General features: G+C 36.9%; 2 protein-coding genes and 1 long non-coding RNA gene across 7 annotated transcripts in view; 1 reads left to right on the top strand and 2 right to left on the bottom strand.

Moving 5' to 3' along the window:
* The window catches only part of LOC144660575 (uncharacterized), a 55,256-nt gene extending 35,579 nt beyond the window's left edge, over nt 1–19,677 (bottom strand). For both annotated transcript variants that reach the window (XM_078521227.1, XM_078521228.1), the window contains exon 1: nt 19,542–19,677. In XM_078521227.1, the coding sequence (XP_078377353.1) occupies nt 19,542–19,574 (33 nt within the window). In that variant the 5' untranslated portion in view covers nt 19,575–19,677. The remainder of the gene's footprint in view (nt 1–19,541) is intronic.
* Nucleotides 1,966–11,173, bottom strand: LOC144660648 (uncharacterized). Of its 4 annotated transcripts, XM_078521330.1 has the most exons (5): nt 11,026–11,173; nt 7,765–7,830; nt 6,764–7,102; nt 5,182–5,264; nt 1,966–2,544 (listed from the first exon to the last, which is right to left on the bottom strand). In XM_078521330.1, the coding sequence occupies exons 3-5, from the start codon at nt 6,911–6,913 to the stop codon at nt 2,325–2,327; spliced, it is 453 nt and encodes a 150-aa protein (XP_078377456.1). In that variant the 5' UTR covers nt 6,914–7,102; nt 7,765–7,830; nt 11,026–11,173; the 3' UTR covers nt 1,966–2,324. The 4 variants fall into 4 exon arrangements, 3 of the variants coding, with proteins under 3 accessions (XP_078377456.1, XP_078377455.1, XP_078377458.1); XM_078521329.1 differs by lacking the exon at nt 7,765–7,830; XM_078521332.1 differs by lacking the exon at nt 7,765–7,830 and having other exon boundaries at nt 5,192–5,264.
* LOC144660652 (uncharacterized) lies at nt 17,228–17,768 on the top strand. Its single transcript, XR_013572126.1, has 3 exons — nt 17,228–17,291; nt 17,390–17,469; nt 17,552–17,768. It is a non-coding gene; the product is annotated as an uncharacterized LOC144660652 (long non-coding RNA).
* Nucleotides 19,678–19,699: the final 22 nt, after the last annotated feature.

The raw sequence follows: 19,699 nt of genomic DNA, 5'->3' as shown, positions 1-19,699 counted from the left end.
CAGTGACTCTTTTACTCAAACGGATTTCTACAAGCTCGGGAAAATTGGCTATAGGATATCTTTATTGCGGCGTACTCATCAAAGGGAGATATTGGTTTGTTGAAAAATGTGACAGCAACTATAATTTAATGCAAATTCAAATTTCTTTCCTCTTTTTAAACATAAATTGAAAATATACATTTAATTTTACTTATCTTCTCATGATAATCAACGACTGTCTTACTAACTGACTGAATGACTGACTGACTAATTAATCGACTGAACGTCTCACTGAATATAGTATAATTATAGTCAGTCATAAGAAGTACTGTCTTCTTATGATCATTACGATTTGCAAACGAAACGTCATTATTGGAAATATGAACAAAGAGTTCTTTTTTTAAAAAAACTATTGCATTCCTTACAATACATGAAGAAATGCTGTTCTGCGATGCAATTTACCTTGCACACAAGACAAGTACTTTTATCTACTGTCTACTGTTGTAACTTTTGCAATTTAGTACTTTTTTCATTTAATATATTCGAATAACAGCTAGGATGTTAAAGGAGCTTTGTCACGGGTTTTAATCGATTTTTTAACAGCGAAAATACATGTTTGTTATTTGTATTTCTACTGTTGTAACTGTTCTTAGTAGAAACTCAGCTGTGTTCTATTGGAAATCCGCGAATCTGATTGGTTCTCCCACTGTTTTCTATTTACCTACTAGAAAATAATGCACGCTTGAGGTCTATAAAAGCTGCTAGTGGATGCCCGAGCCGTCAGGCGAGGGCATTCAGCTGCTTTTCTAGACCTCAAAAGTGCATTATTTTCTTATAGGACATAGGAAAACCATCTTCTAGTGGGTTTAGAATATAGCATTAAAAAGAGCCGACAGAACTTACAAGACTCGCGGTCGCTCACGGCATTTACAAACGCACGCAACATTGGTAAAAGTGAAAGTTTAGTTTATTCTTTTTATTGGCGGCTTCTTTATAAATAAACCAAGATACCATTTCATTCATATTTTCTATTTATATAGTCCTTTCTCCAACTTCCAAAAGATTCTCACAAAGCCGAAAAATCTAGTTGAAATATTTACGCATTCAAGTTTGGTTAAGCCTACTTCAATTTCATTCAAATGAAAAATTTTCATGCGTTCGTTTCGCAGCAAGTTTTTCAAATCCGCCTCTTATTTCGATTTAAAAAGAACAAGAAGCTTAAAGAAGCTTAAAACTGGGCGGGAAATGACGTCTACATTAGAGATATCATATTGTTTGTGTTGAAATGAATTGGCCTTTCAGTGTATCGGTTTGAGACACTTTGAAAGATAATTGTAAAGGTGTAATTGTGATTTTTCTGAATGCTTTCGTGTTCGTCCTGTGGCGAAATTTTGATGATATTAGTTACCTTCAGTCTGAAAAGGCGATTCTTTTTGGACGGAGGTCATTTCGTATATTTTTGTATAGAAAGGACGTTTCGGTTGCCGGTAAGGTGCGGTTAGAGAAAGTTCAAAAAAGGGTTTTAAATTTTCTAAGTCATTTTCATCGACGCTTTGTCAAGTTATTCATGACGTCGTGAAGTTCTTAGTGTATTATACAGGTCTATATATACATGTATGTCGGTACAACGTGAAAATGGTAGGTTTTTGGCCGTGGTTATTCTGTATATTCGATTAATATAAGGAGTTGTTTCAAAGGAGTAAAGACGGTTGTGCAAGTCATACAGAAGAAATGGAAAAGTTACTTTTGGTTTGCTTGATGGTGAGTGTGGTTGCGAGCTTTATGTAGGTAATCGTTGGCTGGTTTAGACGAGGGACAAAACGTGCGGTTGTGTGACTTGCTGGGAGAGAGACGCTTTTTTTAGGTTTGTAAAAAATTTATGGGGAAGATGGATTATTATCATGGATTGTTGTCAGGCACAGTTAATGGCTAGAGTGTGAAATATTATGGAAATAGCAATATATAAGTAATATATTATATACAGAGTACAATCATTGCTTTTCATTGTAATCACCAGCTGTGAGTACAGTTCATTGAGATTTTTCATTTTAAATAAATAAAAAGTGTATTTCATTATGTAAGTCGAGTGACGTTTGGGCCGTGACATTGTTAGACAAATCACATGGCTCTAGTTAACTTCAAGTGAGTTGCAGAATTTACAAACTGAAGACTTTTATCCCTGAAACAGAAGTACGGGATTGCGTATAGTTTGTGTGTCGATTAAGAACATTTTTATTTTAAAGCAGAAGGCAAATGGACTGAAGCAAGAAGTGTAATTCCTCTACAGATGTGAAGTATTAATAACTACACGGCAGTTTGTTCTTTGGCTTTTTGTTTACTTTGTTTTATATTTTAGTTGCTTCGCGAGTGTGATGCATTACTCTGTAGAGGTGAAACGTCAGATCAGCTGATAAAGTTGAGTCAGAATCCATGGGTTTTGTTTGAACTATAATCCTCCTTGATAATTGTGAGATGGTTCTTTCTTGTGGATCCATTTCGTTAGTTGTTGCCTTTAATTCTTGTGTACTTGACTTGTTGTGAACCATGTATTTTCTTGCTCTGCAACTGAATAAAATGAGAGAAAGATCCTTTTAAGTTTTAGAACGAAGATAAGAAGATAAGTTGAGTTTGTAGGAGGCTAGTAAATTTCTTTAAGATGAAACCGGCTGACATTTAATATTTTGGTTATCAAGGACTGGATAGCAAATTGATTTTGTTAACAATAGTTAAGTGTCTGAGAATTATGTTGGAGATATAGAGACCTAGAGTTAAGGAATGGAATGGTGTTGTTGAAGGATAACTGCGTTAGAGTATTCCAAATATGTGAGGCAGCGGGGTATGCGAGGCGAGGCAGTGAGGCATGGGAGGCGTGTAATCCCAATAAAAGGTACAGTAAAATAGAGTAAAAAAGGGGACCAACACAAAAATCAAAAATCAAATAAAATGCGCAACAAAGCACCTGTCCATATATGTGTCCGATAAAAGAGTGTGTACTGTAAAGCAACATTTACTGTCATCTACCATACGGGGGGAGGGGGCTTATTACCCGGATGTTTTTTTGTTTCCATGTAGATGAGCTTATAACTAGACACGATTATAAGCAGGAGCACTTATAACCCTGATTTTTCGGTATGCGTTGATACTGTTGCATACACTGGTGCATCTAATATTAAGTTCCCAAGAAATTGTCAATTTACCACAAAGCTTCCCATACCTTTCACATCCTGATTGATATGCACGTAGCCACTAGTACTATCATCAGGTTACGGTATTTATTCGAATAAGCGCGGCGCTGTTTATTATATTTTTTTGCGCCTCAAATGCAGCGCTTATTGGATCGCGAGTGTGGCGCTTATTAAAAAATTGGATGCGCTATCTGTGGTGGTGGCACCATTCGTCTACTCCCGGCACTTCCACAAAATGCCACTAAAATTGTAAGTAAGGCCTTCACAACGGAACTATGTATTGCAAGAATTCTGAATAGAGACCTTAAGGTAATTCCCTTGAAATAGAACTGCTCATAGATTTCCAACCAAACTTTGCCAGTTGGTTGTTTACCTTTAGGGAAGTTAAATTTTGAAATAAATCAAAGATCTCTTCGAGATATCGACTTTTTTGCATGAAGTTAGTATGAGTAGAAGGTTTATCCTGGGCATTGTTGTTCGAACATATCATGGAAGAATGCAAACGTCTTTCAGTTCAAGAATTTTTTTTTATTTTCGCGGAGGAAATGCTGTATTTGTCAGTCGCGACGGCTGGGCACTTTGCAACTTTGGCTTGGTTAAAAATGGTAAACTGACGTTTGCCTTTAATCGAAATAGCCTTTGGGGATATACAAACAAGAGGAATACTTTTCCTCTTGTTTGTTGCCAGTTATGTGACATAACTGGCAACACGTGAACAAAAGCAGATTTTAGCGAACAGATGAAATGCTTCCACACACAACAAGAAAAATTTTGTTCGAAACAACACAGTGTGCTGTCCCCCTCCCCTCCATGGGTGGCCCCCATAGTAACAAAAATATCAATACCTTCGAGTCCAAATCAACATAACTTGATCTATTTATCATGCTGGAAAACACGGTGCAAAAATGTATTTTCCTTGGCGTTTACTGTCTTTTTATACCACAGCTTTGTGCATAACTTAATTCAAATTGCAGATTTTAGGAATGAGAAACTCCGTTAGCCTATAGCCTTCTCAGTCAGCAATCACTACCAAAGAGCTTTATCAATTTCAAGTCTGAAGCGGCTTAACATAAGATTCCAAACAAACCTACAACAAAAATCGCACTTGACATTAGCTTCATACATGTACCTGAAACTTTTCGATATTACTCTGATGCTCTACCATTATCAAAATTATCAAGGCATGCAAAATTATCAATGTTGGTTCAGTGGTATCTAAAAGCATCATACAGCACTGCATTGGTAAGACCAGGTTCCAACTTTAAATCCCATCTCGAGCCTAATCCTTTTAGCTTACTATTTTAAAAGGCTAACTTTATAGAATTACTGCAAGTACCCACCATTACTTATACAAATTTATCGATATAATGTTCGCTAAGACATAATTTTTTTTTAAAAAAAGTTTAAAGGCTATAATATGTACAAATAAAAACCGAACGTTTTTTTTACTATAACGTCTGTTTTCCACTTTTCTATGTTAAAAGAATTTTTTGTAACATTATTATTAATCATTAAGTGAGAAAAAAAGATACAAAATCAAAAATTCTTTATTTTATTGTTGTAGAAGTTGGACCACATCATCCCCGATGTTTGTTATTGATAATTCATGATTTAGACAAAAAAATCCCTTCTATTACCCCACCAGAGACAACAGGAAACCAAGTGATCTTTGGGAATGGGAAAGGGACACTGTGCATCTCTAGTTCTCAAAGGGCCAATTACTTTAGAACGTACCCTTCAACGGAGTTTACACCCCACCTTTCCCACCCCTACACATGGTCTAACAAAGAATTCAAAAAATCGTTATCGCTTTTTGCTTCAAGTTGATCATCATATTGTTTCCAGCAGTTAAAAATATTGACATCTGACGCCCTATTTTTTTTCTATCAGAAAATAATATTTTGCTTAACTGAAGAAAAATGATCCATAACTCCCTCACAGAAAGAATTTTTCCTAAGACCACCCCCCCCACCCCCAACCTGAGGGAACCCTCCGGAAATCCAATTTAGCTTCATACCTTTCCTTACCGTTTTGGCCTTTGAGACCCCTCCCATCACCAGGAATTCCCAATCCCTTCTGTGGAGGAAGTATTGACATTTTCTGTAAACACAATTAAGAAATAAATTATAACATAAAACAGCCTTGCAATTAAATTCGGCACATGTGACCGGGCAAAAAGGCAACAGTTCACGTTGATATACTGCTAAATAATAGAGTGAGTAAAGCACTTTCTCTATGCAACATTTTGGTGTATTAGTTTAGTTCCACACTTCTAGTGGCAGTGAAAAAGCCAAACAATATTGGTTACTGTAATGATTCGATTAAGCGCCCTCCTTCCAATAAGCGCCCCCTTCCGAATAAGCGCCCCCCTTCGAATGTGTTTTTGTCAATAAGCGCCCCTATTCCAATAAGAGCCTCTATTCTAATAAGTGCCCCATTGTTATGAGCCTCTATTCTAATAACCCCCCCCCCCCCCCCCCCCCCTATTGTGGATAACCACCCCTATTGAAGTCATCGATGCATTCTCCTTCCCAAAAGGATTGCGGCCTCTGGGGACGAAAATGTCATCAATGTCGAATAGATAAACTCACGAACATTCACCGGACCGAACATGTATATATTTACTGCTAAAATAAACAACTCTTTTAAAAGTAACTGAACTTTCAACAATTTGTTACTGACAGTTTCTGTTATTGTTAGTTATTTCAATATATATTTAAGTTTTGTTTTGAACGTTTGGTTTTTTTCTCAAAAAATTAAATAACTGCCGTGTCTCAATAAGCGCCCTTCCATGAGGTGCCAAAAGTAAATAAGCCCCCCGGGTGCTAAATCGAATCATTTCGGAAATACTATTAGCTGTGCACTTATGAGTTATGCAGGTGCACTGACATGAAAAGTGTATGCCAAAGCATCAACCAATTCATATCTAACCATAAAGTACTGCCGTCAATCTGTAGAAATTGTCCAACAGTTCATCGGCTTATTTGAACATAATTTACATAATATGGAAAATCTGCCATATAAATGCATTTATTAATCATTATTAGCTGTTTTGTTGTTATCTGCTCACTCACAAGAATTGTGATAGCTGTGATTTGCATACTGTAGTGAAGCAAGTAATTAACTAAGACACCTTTCAATACTAGCAGAGAGGCTAATTTCTGTATTCTGAAGCTTGAATATAAAGTTTATAAATCATTTTAATGATTTATTATCTTGATATTCAATAATTAAAATTTTTAATGACCTTGACAATTGTAGTTAACACACCACAAGGTCAAATTATTTAAACAGTAAAGACACAGAAGCACCATTTATCCCATTGACCTCAATAAAAAAATAAAATTCAGTATAATTATTTATAAGGTGGTCAAGGCATGTCATTATCAACTTCACTGGTTTTGATCAGACGGACTAACTAATGGTGAACTTCACTTCCATTTCATCTCTACCTTCAGGATATCACCTCCATATGATTGACAGAAGAAGATATATCATGTTAATTAATAAGTGTTGGATACATGAAAAAGTTAAAAAACTTGTATTGAAAATAATTAACTGGTTAGTAACAGCATACAATAACTGCTAGTAACACTTACCTGTTCCTGCCTCCTCCTCTGGCGCCTCGATTTTCTTTCTCCGACAAAACGAGAACAAGAGAGGCATCTGGGTACGAGGCCGTACCTGTCCTCCATTTTAAATAACGTTCCGGATAACAACTTTTCCATGGGTATCATGTGGAGCAACATGCCTGTGCTGTAAAGCCAAAATCTCTGTAAGCCATTGCCAACCCATCGCCTTTATCTTCACATAAAAAGCAACCTTTTTCTCCCTTCATGTGAGCTAATACAGCCTTTCCAGATTTAGGTATGCAGATGATAGCAGCAGTGTTCCTTGCACCACTTTGTTCCCATCAGTTGTTGAAACTATTATAACTCCTTAAATAAACAAAAACAAAATTGAGTTATTGAAAAAACTTTTCAGTAATTTTACTTAATCAAAAAACAATAATAATGGGCCAAGTCCATTACCACCACCCCATAAATACAATCACCTACCTATAAAAATTATAAAGCCCCTTCAAGTTGACCTGAGCAAATGCTCAGTACCAGTCATTTTCTTGTTTAAAGAACACCCAGCTTTAATATTGTCAACTTGTGGCTCATTGGTGGCCACATGAATGGAATTACAATGTATTTATGATGAATGAGATGACTACATTGAATATATCAAACTCAAATGACAACACTACAGTGTATTGATTCTGTTGTTATCTAAGACAGCTAATTAATATATCTTTTTTGCCTAATCATGTGGAATTACCACTTCAGATAATATGCATAGAGACCTAGAATTAGATGGGATTCCAGCTGAGATCCTGCCTAGAACTAGTTAGGATCCCAGGTGGGATCCCCCCTGGGATCAATGCACAGTTAAAATTCCATGTGGAATTAGCAGCAGGTATCTCGAGTGGGATCCCACCTGGAGTAATTAGCAGGATCCTAGGTGACACCCCACCCAGGTCATTTTAGAATCCTTTAGGCAGCATCCCACGTGGGATGAACATACAGCAACCCAAGAAGGACTCACACAATCTCACCTTGCATTTTTACGTGAGTTCACGTGTCAAATATTCTTTTTAAATTTTCACAAGTCCAAATAACACCTTTAAAATAAACAAACAATTAAGTATAGTAAATATCTTGAAAGCACCACAATTGAGAAGGTAAGATAAAGAATTCATTTCCCAGCTACCAACAATGTTATCATCCCTTATCCAGGGCTGTCATTAAGGGCTGTAACCCGTAACACCTGTTACAGCTGATCATGAGCTCACTCAATGTTACAGGTAAACATTTTGATTGGTGTTACTTTACAAGTTGCATTCAGAATGAAATGCTACGGGTGATAACTTCAATGTTTGGCTGCATAAAAACTTAATGACAGTCCTGCAAGTTATCGTCATCCACCTTTACACTTGATTGGTATAAGTATTTTACAAAGGAGTTCCATGGTGGGAGAACATAAGAGGCAGGGGAGTCCCCCCACTCACTTTTCTCCTAGGTACCTGAGATTTTACTTTCTTTCTCTTGCATAACAAGTGAATGGCCTGCTAATGCCTGAGGGGAAGGGAGGAAAAAAATCACTGGTCACAGTGCATACAAACAAAACAACACTAAACAAGAAACCCACTAAATGCAGTGAATTTTTCCACACACGAGTACTATGTATACACATGAACACAACACCAAAAAACCTTGCTGTAGTGATCTACAATTTACAGTTCTGTGATACCCATATTTTGAACGACGACTTCCACCGGGTTAGTAAAGACAGTCTATTTTAAGGGGTCATACAGCAGGTCGTCACAAAAGTGCGAGGCAGCAAGATGTGCGATCCATTCTAGTATGATATCCTCTTTTATAAAATGCAAGCTTGCGGCATTTATGGAAATCGGCTAAGGTGGTTAGTTAGCTACCTGGATAATCGCAAACAATTTGTTGAACTAAATGGGGTAAAATCCCAATTAAACCTTGTATCACATGGAGTCCCACAAGGGTCCTTACTAGGTCCACGGCTTTTTTCAATCTACGTAAATGACTTTGCAGAGAGCATTTCAAATGGAGAACTGCACCTTTACGCTGACGACACAACAGTTTTTGTTATCGGAAACTCAGTAGATCAAGTCATTCAACTACTTAACATCCTACTTAAAGAAATCGTTCACTGGTGCAGTATGAACAAGCTTACAATACATACAGGGAAATGCGAGACCATGATTATTACCAGAAAGAAATTCATTGGTCCTCTTCAGCAAGTGAGGTGTGGAAATCTCACGCTTGACTTCATTGATGTTGCTAAATCACTAGGTGTATTAATTGATAATAGACTCACCTGGGATAGTCATATTAAGAAGCTTTCGAAATCCTTTTCCGCCCAACTTAAGATGCTAAAAAGGATGAAGTACCTCCCGGTAAACCAATTAGAGGATATTTATTTCAAAATTTTTGTGCCAAATGTAACGTACTGCATATCAGTTTGGGGTAGTTGTTCACATGCCCTTTTTGATGAAATTGAAAACCTGCATATAAAAGCTGCTCGGCAGATACATGATGTTCCCACCACCTATGATGATCACCAAGTTCTAAAACGTGTTAAATGGCATAACCTGGCCTATATGTATAAGAAGAAGGTGGCACTAGAAATGTTTAAAGTGGTAACTATGGAACACAGACTATCTTCTTACTTTGAGGTTACCAAATCAAGCAGGAGGGGAAATTCGCTTAGAATGAGACAAATGAACACTGAATTTGGCAAACAATCTTTAATTTTTAGAGGGCCAGTAGTCTGGAACAGTCTAAATGAAAATATCAGAAAACCTGTAAATATAAATCAATTTAAAGCTGCCATAAAGAAATGTAAAGCGATAGACAATGTAAGTTTTATTAAAGGAACATGTACTAACAATAATAAAAACTTAGAAGATTTTGTGTATTTTTAAACTCTATATTATATTTTTAATTTTATTATGCATGTGTATTTGTATTCTAGGTAATTTTTAAATAATCATGTTATGTATATTTTTAGTAATGTCATGAAATTTTAAAAGAATATAAAGAATCTGTATAAGTTATTTTCTATTTTTTATCTGTAATTAAGTTTTAAAGGTCCACATCAGCCCTAGGCTGCCATCTTTATAGACCTTTGTTTTCAAATAAAGTATGTATGTATGTATGTATGTATGTAAGCCAGCTAAATAGCAGATCAGTTAGCTTAAATATAGCACTCCGATTTAAACCTTTTCATTTGGAGTAGGGATTTTTGCCTCATATACCTCGCTGCCATGCCTCACACGCCTTGCTGCTTGCACATGAGGGCCTGTTTACATATAGTTCCAGAATGACTTATATTTCGGAACAAGTTCACAATGAAGTTCGTTGACTGCATACATTCCACATGACATAATCGACCAGCTCAACCAAAGTCGTTTTCACGTGCGTAGTTTTCACTCAAGATCAAAACAAGATGGCGCATGTTTTGCGCAAACATGTTATTTTTAATGCTCATGATGGCTATATCTGCAATTTTAACAAGCAATTTGACCATAGGGCTGCTTCTTTGGGCTAAACAGTAAACGCTATAATTTACATTTTTTTGCTCTGAGTTCAAACTGTGACCTCTGTATGTGGTTTCACAAGATGCGGTTTCATCTCGGAATCAAATTCATTTAAAAACCGGAATGAACTCATTCGAGAATGACTTGACTTTTGTCTTGGTATCATGTAAACAGATAGAGTGAATATCGGGATGGGATTAACTTGTTCCGGAATGAGTCATTCATTAATCATGTTAACACTGGCCCTAAAACTCTCACACAGCAGCAAACCGCCAGGTTTTTTTTCTTTTTAAAGAACAAATTGCTTGTATCGGTGTATGACCAATATATATATATATTCAATAGTAACAATTAGCAGTAACAATTAACCCTCTTTATCTTTATATCACCTTCAGTGTAGCCAAAATAACTTTGCCTCCAAAAAGCGAACAAAGGGTAAAAGAAATATGTTAAGCTAATATTTCAGTAATTTTCTGGCCAAACAAAACCAGATCTAGCAAACACAGCCAAAAACGTAAACCACGCATTTCTTCCAAAAATATACATAATGCAATGCCGATAAAATGCTCTTAAAGAACCAAAAACAATAACCCGACGACCATTGCTTTGAGTATTCTTACTTCACTAAACAGTTCAAGTTTTTTTAATCGGATCGCCGGTCCAAAATCAAAGCGAAAGCTGGCAATAAAGGTCAATAAACATAGGAACGCGCAAACTACATTCTATTATAAACACATGTCATACCTGAACTCGTCTCTCATCACCGTCTGCCTTCAGTGCACAGCCTAATTCAACCTCCTCTCACAAGAAATTCTTCCTGTCATCCTTACAAAATTCCTTTTCGGTTCATTTGGATTCCAAACGCACATTCAGGCTGCGACTCGCCATTCTCGTCCCCACGATTCCTCTAGTCTCCACCGGTCAAATATGTCCGCTATTATTCAAAATGGCGTTTTTGGCACAACTTTTTCAATCTTTTCGTCCCGAAAACTTCGCATTTATCTGCTTCCTCCCCTGTCATCCAACTCATTCCTAGCGTTCCTCCTAAATCTACACAACATAACATGACGTCTCTCCTTTTCCTTCAAAATATACGCCAACAACAAAACCTCATTAACAAAACAGCAGGGAGAATGAGGTATATACCGAATCTATGAACTGGACTAACCGCCCAGTTAACAAAAGTGGAGTGTTCTTTCTTCAGATTGTGGCTTAAAAACGTTTCTTACCTCAAAGCGTTTCGAGAGTCCGGCTTGTTTTGCTAAATAATTTCCAATCAATTTCGGGCAGTTAACGGCAAAATAGTGGCGTACACAACTCCAAAGAAGAACAACAAATTTCAACGATTCTTTCTTCATCTGTCGCTTCCTTTGGCACTGTCTCAGTTCCATTTAAGCAGGTAAAACGTTTCTGATAAAAACTTGCTGCTTTAAAGCATCATTTAAACAACAAAACAAGAGAATAGAGGCGAAGTCGACGAAGTCGTTCAGCGAAATTCGACAAACAATTCGCACATCCGGGGTACCGGGCTTCTATAGTTTTCAGCTATGTCCTATTAAAAATAATGCCCGCTAGAATTTCATCGCGCGTATACAGCGGCTATATTCTAATCGCCGATAGAAAACAGTCGCGCGCGAGTAGCTCTTTAGGCGGTAAATTTTCTTGATTTTTGTCTTCAAAGTGCACAATATTTTAGGTTTTGGACTGCAATCCTTTAGAGTTTCTACTAAAACAATTAGACTACTCGCCCTCGTTTTCTATGAGCTATAGTCAACTCGGCTGCGCCTCGTTGACTATTTGCTCATAGAAAACTCGGGCTTGTAGTCTAATTGTTAATTAGATAAAAAAAAAAACGAAACAATACGATTGCAGAGCATCTGCCATCCAACTGGCACACTGACTAGCAGATGGTGACTGCCTGACCTCCTGATTGGGCATGACTACCTAACTGACCGACTGTCTGACTGGCTGGGTACTGATAGATAAAGGATTGGACTCAAATGATTGAAGACTAAATGCCTGCTTGCCTAACTAACTGACTGACTGACTGACCTACCGAATGAATAAATGAATAAATGAATGATGAATGAATGAATGAATGAACGAACAGTAACAATAACAGTATTTATTATATATATAGAGAGAATTTTAAGCAATAAACCTTGCAAATAGAATTCTATATTTGCTATATTTTCACATGTGAAAAAGCGATACGTCCAATCAGCTTCGCGTATAGCTTTCTTCACATGTGAAAAATATAACCAATCAGCATCTCGAGTAGTACGACTAAACCAATCACAGCGCGAGAATTAAAATGGTTTCCAACGAGGTTGCGAAAACGAGCGGCAAGTTTGCTCTCGACGGCAGTTTATGCTTTGAAAACATGGCTACACGTTTTGTTTCTTTACAAAACTTTGCCTTTTAAGTGGCAGTTTCTCTTAAAGCGGTCCATCGCATTTCCGGTTCGGAAAAAAGTTTTCCCTCAAACTTTGCCCAGTGAACTATCTTAAGTTGTAAGTAAATGCAACGACTTTAGCTTTTGGAAATACGTTGAAATATATTTTTAAGAGCTCTCAACAGTGAAGGCTGCAAAAGGCCTAATTTTGAGCTTGACCAGAACGAGAAATTTCATAAGTTGACGAGCTCGCCGTTCAAAAACAACCAAACGCACCAAATTATTATTATTATTTCTAAGTTAGTGGTCCTTCAAAGGTTGGAAACGCATGTTTATTTTGATACATTTTGATTTACGGGTCCGTGAAAATTTAAATATCAGCAACCGTTAGATCGCTTTTTGTAAACATGCAAAAGTATGGTGTCTTCGCCGGCCTTTATTTCACGAGTCCAGACCAGACCATTCTAAATTCCAACTAAATCATACTAAACAGATGTTAGGAAGCATAGAAATATAAAAATACCTTGCACTTTTTATCTTCCTTTGCCACAGCGACTTCGAACATTTCGTTCTTATGCGAGTATTTCATACACATTATGCAAATGAGCTTACTTACTCGCATAAGCACGAAATGTTCGAAGTCGCTGTGGCAAAGGAAGATAAAAGCACTTGGCTTTTAAAATTTCCGGAAATTCCGGTACAAAATCGAATGGAACAGAAAGTTTCTGAAAACTCGTTTCGAAAATTTTGGTCAACTTCTGGAGGTTGTCCTAAAATTCCGGAAAATCGGAATTCTCGGAAAATCCTGTTCCATTCGCCAATTTCTGCTCGGGCCCAGTTTTTCCCAACCCGGAAATCGACAAAGTTCGACATGGCGGTCATTCCATTCCATGGTCATTTCTTCTTGCGGCAGATAGCTTAACTGCGTTATTGGAACATGAGTGCTTAGCAAGCTTTGGTAAGTAGTTCGAAAATACGTGCACACCACGTATAATTGTCTTAAACGATTGCGATAAGAGCACATCTTGTGCATCCAAATGTTTCCGTAAATGTCATAAAAGCAGATGTATGTGTTTCCAGTGTAAACGTTTCGCATTCTTTACTTTTGGAAAAGCGTGGAGCTACGTTTCTGAGCTAAGTGAAAGGATAGATGGCTTCAGAATTTATCAAGAGAGGAGTAATATCTTCAGTTTTCTTTACTGTTTGCGGAATTCGAAATGGAACTAGCCTGTCCGATTCAAGTGGAAAATACCGTTCCATTTGACAGATGAAAATTTCGGAAATTCAAACCGAAAATTTTGGTCCAATGGATCGCGCCCTTTGACTGACTGATTTTCTGTCTGGCTGATTGCTTACCCGACTGACTGAATGATTGAATATTTTTTGTTATATTATGCTTTTGTCTTAAAATTCTTAGATGAAGATGACTGGATTACCACAGTTTTTTTAAAATATTGTTTCAGGTATAGGGCAATTAAGCCGGATATGTAAGCCTATTCTAAAAGATAATCCATAGTGTAATAGATCGAAGTAAAATACAATAAACCAGCCTCGAATCGTTCTGCCGTGAAATAATGTATTTCAAGAGATGTGTTCGTAGTGGGGTTGACTATATTATAAGCTATTATTTCAGTAAGACAATACACAATAAGACATCACTCTATCGATTAGTAGATTAACCAATAGCAGCCTTTCTGAGGTTACGAGGAAATGATGTCTGACAGGTGATCAGAGAACTGAAAAGACAATCATGGACTTCCGATGCACGAGTGAAAGAAAACTACGTAGCTCAAGTAAAGCATAGCTGTAACCCAGTTGTTATTTGCTGTAAAATGATTTTCACCCGATGAACTGTTTTTTTTTTTTTTTATCGGGGTTGCGTTTACTTAGTCTAAATTCTTATCTTCTTCACGAGTTTCAATTTTTTGTGTTACGATTTTTATTTTACATTTAGCCTTAACATCCTAGCTGTGATTCGATATTAAATGAAAAAAGTACTGAATTGCAAAAGTTACAGAAGCAATTTTACACAATTCTGTTTTTTATTTATAAAAAACGTCTCCTCATTTAAACGGATTAAGACTGAATTTTCACCATTTGAAAGCAAATATTTTCGAATTTTTAATAGGAAGTGAACCAGGCACATTTAAACAACAAATATTGACATTCATTCGCATTATTTTTACTCACACGACGATAACAAATGAAGATTCATAATATTTTTTTATCGTGTTTCTTGTACATAGCCTTCAAAGCGTTTTAGGCTGGAATAAAAATTACTAAAAGGTAATATAATTAGGACGATGGATTGAATTAGGAAAACGCATGACTGCACTTTGTAGCTATCCATTACAAATGTTGTTTTCCTGTGATAAGGTGGAGTTCTTTAAAAGATTTCTTAGAAGGACACACTTCTTGCCAGACACGCTACTGTTTAAATCCAAACAGCCATCCCTGGGAGGAGCTCCACAAGAAGGCAAACTGCAGTAAACGCTAAATAAAACTACGGTGGTGCTTCTTTAGTCTAAAGAGTTGCAGTTCAATATGTCACCTCAATGCTGTTTACCTCTGATACTGATTTAAAAAGTGGACGTTTCAAGAGAACACTGATTTGCATGAAGACTCGTTTGTGCCGAAATAGGCCGCGAGAGACCAAATCCATTCAAGTTTGATCGTTGTTCTTTAAGGAGCATGTTGTTTAACTACAGTTCAAGTAAAAATGGACAAATTTTCTTTTCTTTTGCGGTTTTATTCCAAGCCAACTCCGAAATTTGGGTGTAGTATGTTAGTAAATATCTTTTTTTTTTTGGCACAGTGTTATTGTATCTGTCCCCCAGCAATGACGAAAATAATTACTTTACATGAGTCCCGTGGACTGTTTTTGCTATAACACGAGTCCATGATAAGTCACACCCTATTCAATTCGGGTTCATTTAATTCATTTTTATACCGTTATCATAATTGTATCTGTCCCTAGGCAGTGAAGTTATTATGTCGCAATTTGTGGTCTTGTGTGCTGAGTCAAGATCAAAAAGGTCGTGGGAAAAATTGAATGTTTTCTTCGTTCCAGATTTCCCGCTTTCGCTCTAATCAGTAATGTATCTTTCCCAGGCAATGGCATTCCGGTAGAGAATTTATATTCGTGTTTGTGATGAATCGAGCCTAATCGGGCAAATTAAAACCTGTTATTGCTGTTTTGATACTGATAATGTGTTGCTTTGAAATGATAAGTTTTCAATGACCAAAAGGTAAATAAACACCTGTTGAACGCACAGTATACGTATATTTCAATGTGTTTCATATAGTGACATTGATCTCCCTCTTGTTCTTGAACGACTAAATGGCTAGACTGACTGACTGAAAGTAAGAGTAACAGTTTATGATGGATATGAAACTCCTTTCTAAAATTGTCATACCCTTTAAAATTCATTAAAAAATGTTGTTCGTCCTCTATGTGATTTCAGTTTATATACCAAACACGTTCGTTCTTCGACTGGTATACACGCTCCAGTATTTCATACTGATTGACTGACTGACTGACTGACTGACTGCTGCTTGTGAAGCTCACACAATATAGATTAACTTTACACTTTGACAGCAATTTATAGTCCTCAAAAAAATTAATTGAAAAAAAATAATAATTCCAAAAGATAGATGAGCAAGTCTATAGAAGTCTGTTTTGATTGGCAATAAACCTCTACGCATTGAATTGAAATAAGAGTGTTTTATATGACGTGAACCAAGTATGAAAGCAAAAGAATCTTTTCTTGTACAGAGCTTTTAAAACATTCCATGTTGGAAGAAAAATCGTTAAAAGATAAGACGGTGGATTAAATAGGAAAACGCATGACTGAATGCTGTAGCTACTCGCTGTAAACATTCTTTTCTTGTAATAAGGTAGGTATTTTTAGTTTTCGTATAAGGAACCAGTACTTACCAGACACACTGCTTGAATCCAAACAGCCATCCTTGGGGGAGTGGCTCCACAAGAAGCGGACAAACTGCAGTGCACCCTTAATAAAACTTCACAGATACTGTTTCAGTCCAAAAACTTGCTGTTTTCATATGACGCCTGAGTGTGTTTAACCCTAATGCCAATTAAAACCCCGGACGTTTTGGCAGACATACACTGATTTGCATGTGAGCTTGTTTGTTGAACAAATTAGCCATGAGAGAATGATCAAATCCATTCAAGTGTACTCTTATATGATTTGGGGACGGAAGCAACTCAGAAAAACGTCTTGCAAAACTTTAAATCTGCTTAAATACTTTGGTTTTATTCCAAGCTCATTCCAAAAAGGGTTCTTTTCTTTAGCTCAATAACACTATTTGTTCCCAAGCAATGGCAAAATTAGTCACTAAAAGGCATCCTGTTTGTGCTGGAACGATGGCACGATAAGTCACACCTTTTCATTTTGCGTCCATTCAATCTATTTTTGTACCGTTAACATAAGTGTATCTGTCCCTAGGCAATGAAGTCATTAAGATGTTTTGATTTTATAGTCTTGCGCCGGTGTGCTAAAACCATAGGAGTCTCATGATAGGCTATGGATAAAACGAGATCACGGCAGGTCATGCAAATCAATTGAGTGTTTTCTTCGTTTCCTTAACCAAGGTACTGAATTGATAGAATTTTAGCAGCGAATTTATTGTCGTGTTTGCGCTGAAACGAGCCAGGTAATGCAAATTAATTAATTGTAAGTGTTTTCGCAGACCACAGTTTGTGCTGGGATGCTGTGTGCTTTGGTTGAACGTACGAAAACGATATTAACCTCTTCCCGGAATATAAGCTGGTAAATAAGCACCTGTTGAAGAAACAGTATATTTCCATGTGTTTTAAAGCGTGATATCTGATTTATCTTTGTTCTTTTCTAGGATACCTATCGACTGCAAGTAAAAGATTTCTTAGAAGGACACACTTCTTGCCAGACACACTACTGTTTGAATCCAAACAGCCTTCCCTGGGAGGAGCTCCACAAGAAGACAAACTGCAGTAAACGCTTAATAAAACTACGGTGGTGCTTCTTTAGTCGAAAGAGTTGCAGTTCAATATGTCACCTCAATGCTGTTTACCTCTGATACTGATTTAAAAAGTGGACGTTTCAAGAGAACACTGATTTGCATGAAGACTCGTTTGTGCCGAAATAGGCCGCGAGAGTCCAAATCCATTCAAGTTTGATCGTTGTTCTTTAAGGAGCATGTTGTTTAACTACAGTTCAAGTAAAAATGGACAAATTTTCTTTTCTTTTGCGGTTTTATTCCAAGCCAACTCCGAAATTTGGGTGTAGTATGTTAGTAAATATCTTTTTTTTGGCACAGTGTTATTGTATCTGTCCCCCAGCAATGACGAAAATAATTACTTTACAGGAGTCCCGTGGACTGTTTTTGCTATAACACGAGTCCATGATTAATCACACCCTATTCAATTCGGGTCCATTTAATTCATTTTTATACCGTTATCATAATTGTATCTGTCCCTAGGCAGTGAAGTTATTATGTCGCAATTTGTGGTCTTGTGTGCTGAGTCAAGATCAAAAAGGTCGTGGGAAAAAATTGAATGTTTTCTTCGTTCCAGACTTCCCGCTTTCGCTTTTATCAGTAATGTATCTTTCCCAGGCAATGGCATTCCGGTAGAGAATTTATATTCGTGTTTGTGATGAAACGAGCCTAATCGGGCAAATTAAAACCTGTTATTGCTGTTTTGATACTGGTAATGTGTTGCTTTGAAATGATAAGTTTTCAATGACCAAAAGGTAAATAAACACCTGTTGAACGCACAGTATATTTATTTCAATGTGTTTCATATAATGACATTGATCTCCCTCTTGTTCTTGAACGACTAAATGGCTAGACTGACTGACTGAAAGTAAGAGTAACAGTTTATGATGGATATGAAACTCCTTTCTAAAATTGTCATACCCTTTAAAATTCATTAAAAAATGTTGTTCGTCCTCTATGTGATTTCAGTTTATATACCAAACACGTTCGTTCTTCGACTGGTATACACGCTCCAGTATTTCATACTGATTGACTGACTGACTGACTGACTGCTGCTTGTGAAGTTCACACAATATAGATTAACTTTACACTTTGACAGCAATTTATAGTCCTATAAAAAAATAAATTGAAAAAAAAAAAGAATTCCAAACGATAGATGAGCAAGTCTATAGAGGTCTGTCTTGATTGGCAATAAACCTCTACGCATTGAATTGAAATAAGAGTGTTTTATATGACGTGAACCAAGTATGAAAGCAAAAGAATCTTTTCTTGTACAGAGCTTTTAAAACATTCCATGTTGGAAGAAAAATCGTTAAAAGATAAGACGGTGGATTAAATAGGAAAACGCATGACTGAATGCTGTAGCTACTCGCTGTAAACATTCTTTTCTTGTAATAAGGCCCGGGGGGGGGGGGGGGTACTCAAAAAAGTTTTATACGGGGAGGCTCCGCCCCAAGTTCTAACCCCTTACCCTTTTATATACCATTTTTGACAGAAATTGTACCCCTTTCGTATACCTTTAACTGAAAAAGGTACCCCTTTCATATACCTAAGAGACATGGCGTGGACTTAAAATAGGACGTTTTCTTGTCATTTTTATGTAGCGCTCAATAAATTAAAATAATACAGCCATAAATTGCGTCTGTTCGAAATATTTTAATTAAAGGCCCTTTTAAATAGCCAAATGACAGATTTCCATACCCTTTCATATACTTTAACTCGTGAAATCCCTACCCTTTTATATACCTGAAGCCTGAAAAAGGTACCCCTTTCGGGCGGAGCCTCCCCGTATAGGCCATTATAGGGAGTACCCCCCCGGGTAATAAGGTAGGTATTTTTAGTTTTCGTATAAGGAACCAGTACTTACCAGACACACTACTGCTTGAATCCAAACAGCCATCCTTGGGAGTGGCTCCGCAAGAAGACAAACTGCAGTGCACCCTTAATAAAACTTCACAGATACTGATTCAGTCCAAAAACTTGCTGTTTTCATATGACGCCTGAGTGTGTTTAACCCTAATGCCA

The sequence above is a fragment of the Oculina patagonica genome, chromosome 7 (genome assembly GCF_052425735.1).
Source record: "Oculina patagonica isolate OP01 chromosome 7, crgOcupat, whole genome shotgun sequence".
In the NCBI taxonomy this organism is placed as follows: Eukaryota; Metazoa; Cnidaria; class Anthozoa; order Scleractinia; family Oculinidae; genus Oculina; species Oculina patagonica.
The sequence above is the reverse complement of the archived record's forward strand: the minus strand, read 5'-3'. Positions and strand labels throughout refer to the sequence as shown.

Coding starts and splice junctions, on each gene's coding strand:
- LOC144660648 (XM_078521330.1), bottom strand. CDS start 6,913: ATGTTGCTCCACATGATACCCATGGAAAAGTTGTTATCCGGAACGTTA. Junction 5,265..6,763: donor AGAGGAGGAGGCAGGAACAG/GTAAGTGTTACT, acceptor TTGTGTTTACAG/AAAATGTCAATACTTCCTCC. Junction 2,545..5,181: donor GGCCAAAACGGTAAGGAAAG/GTATGAAGCTAA, acceptor CATTTTATTCAG/TTGCAGAGCAAGAAAATACA.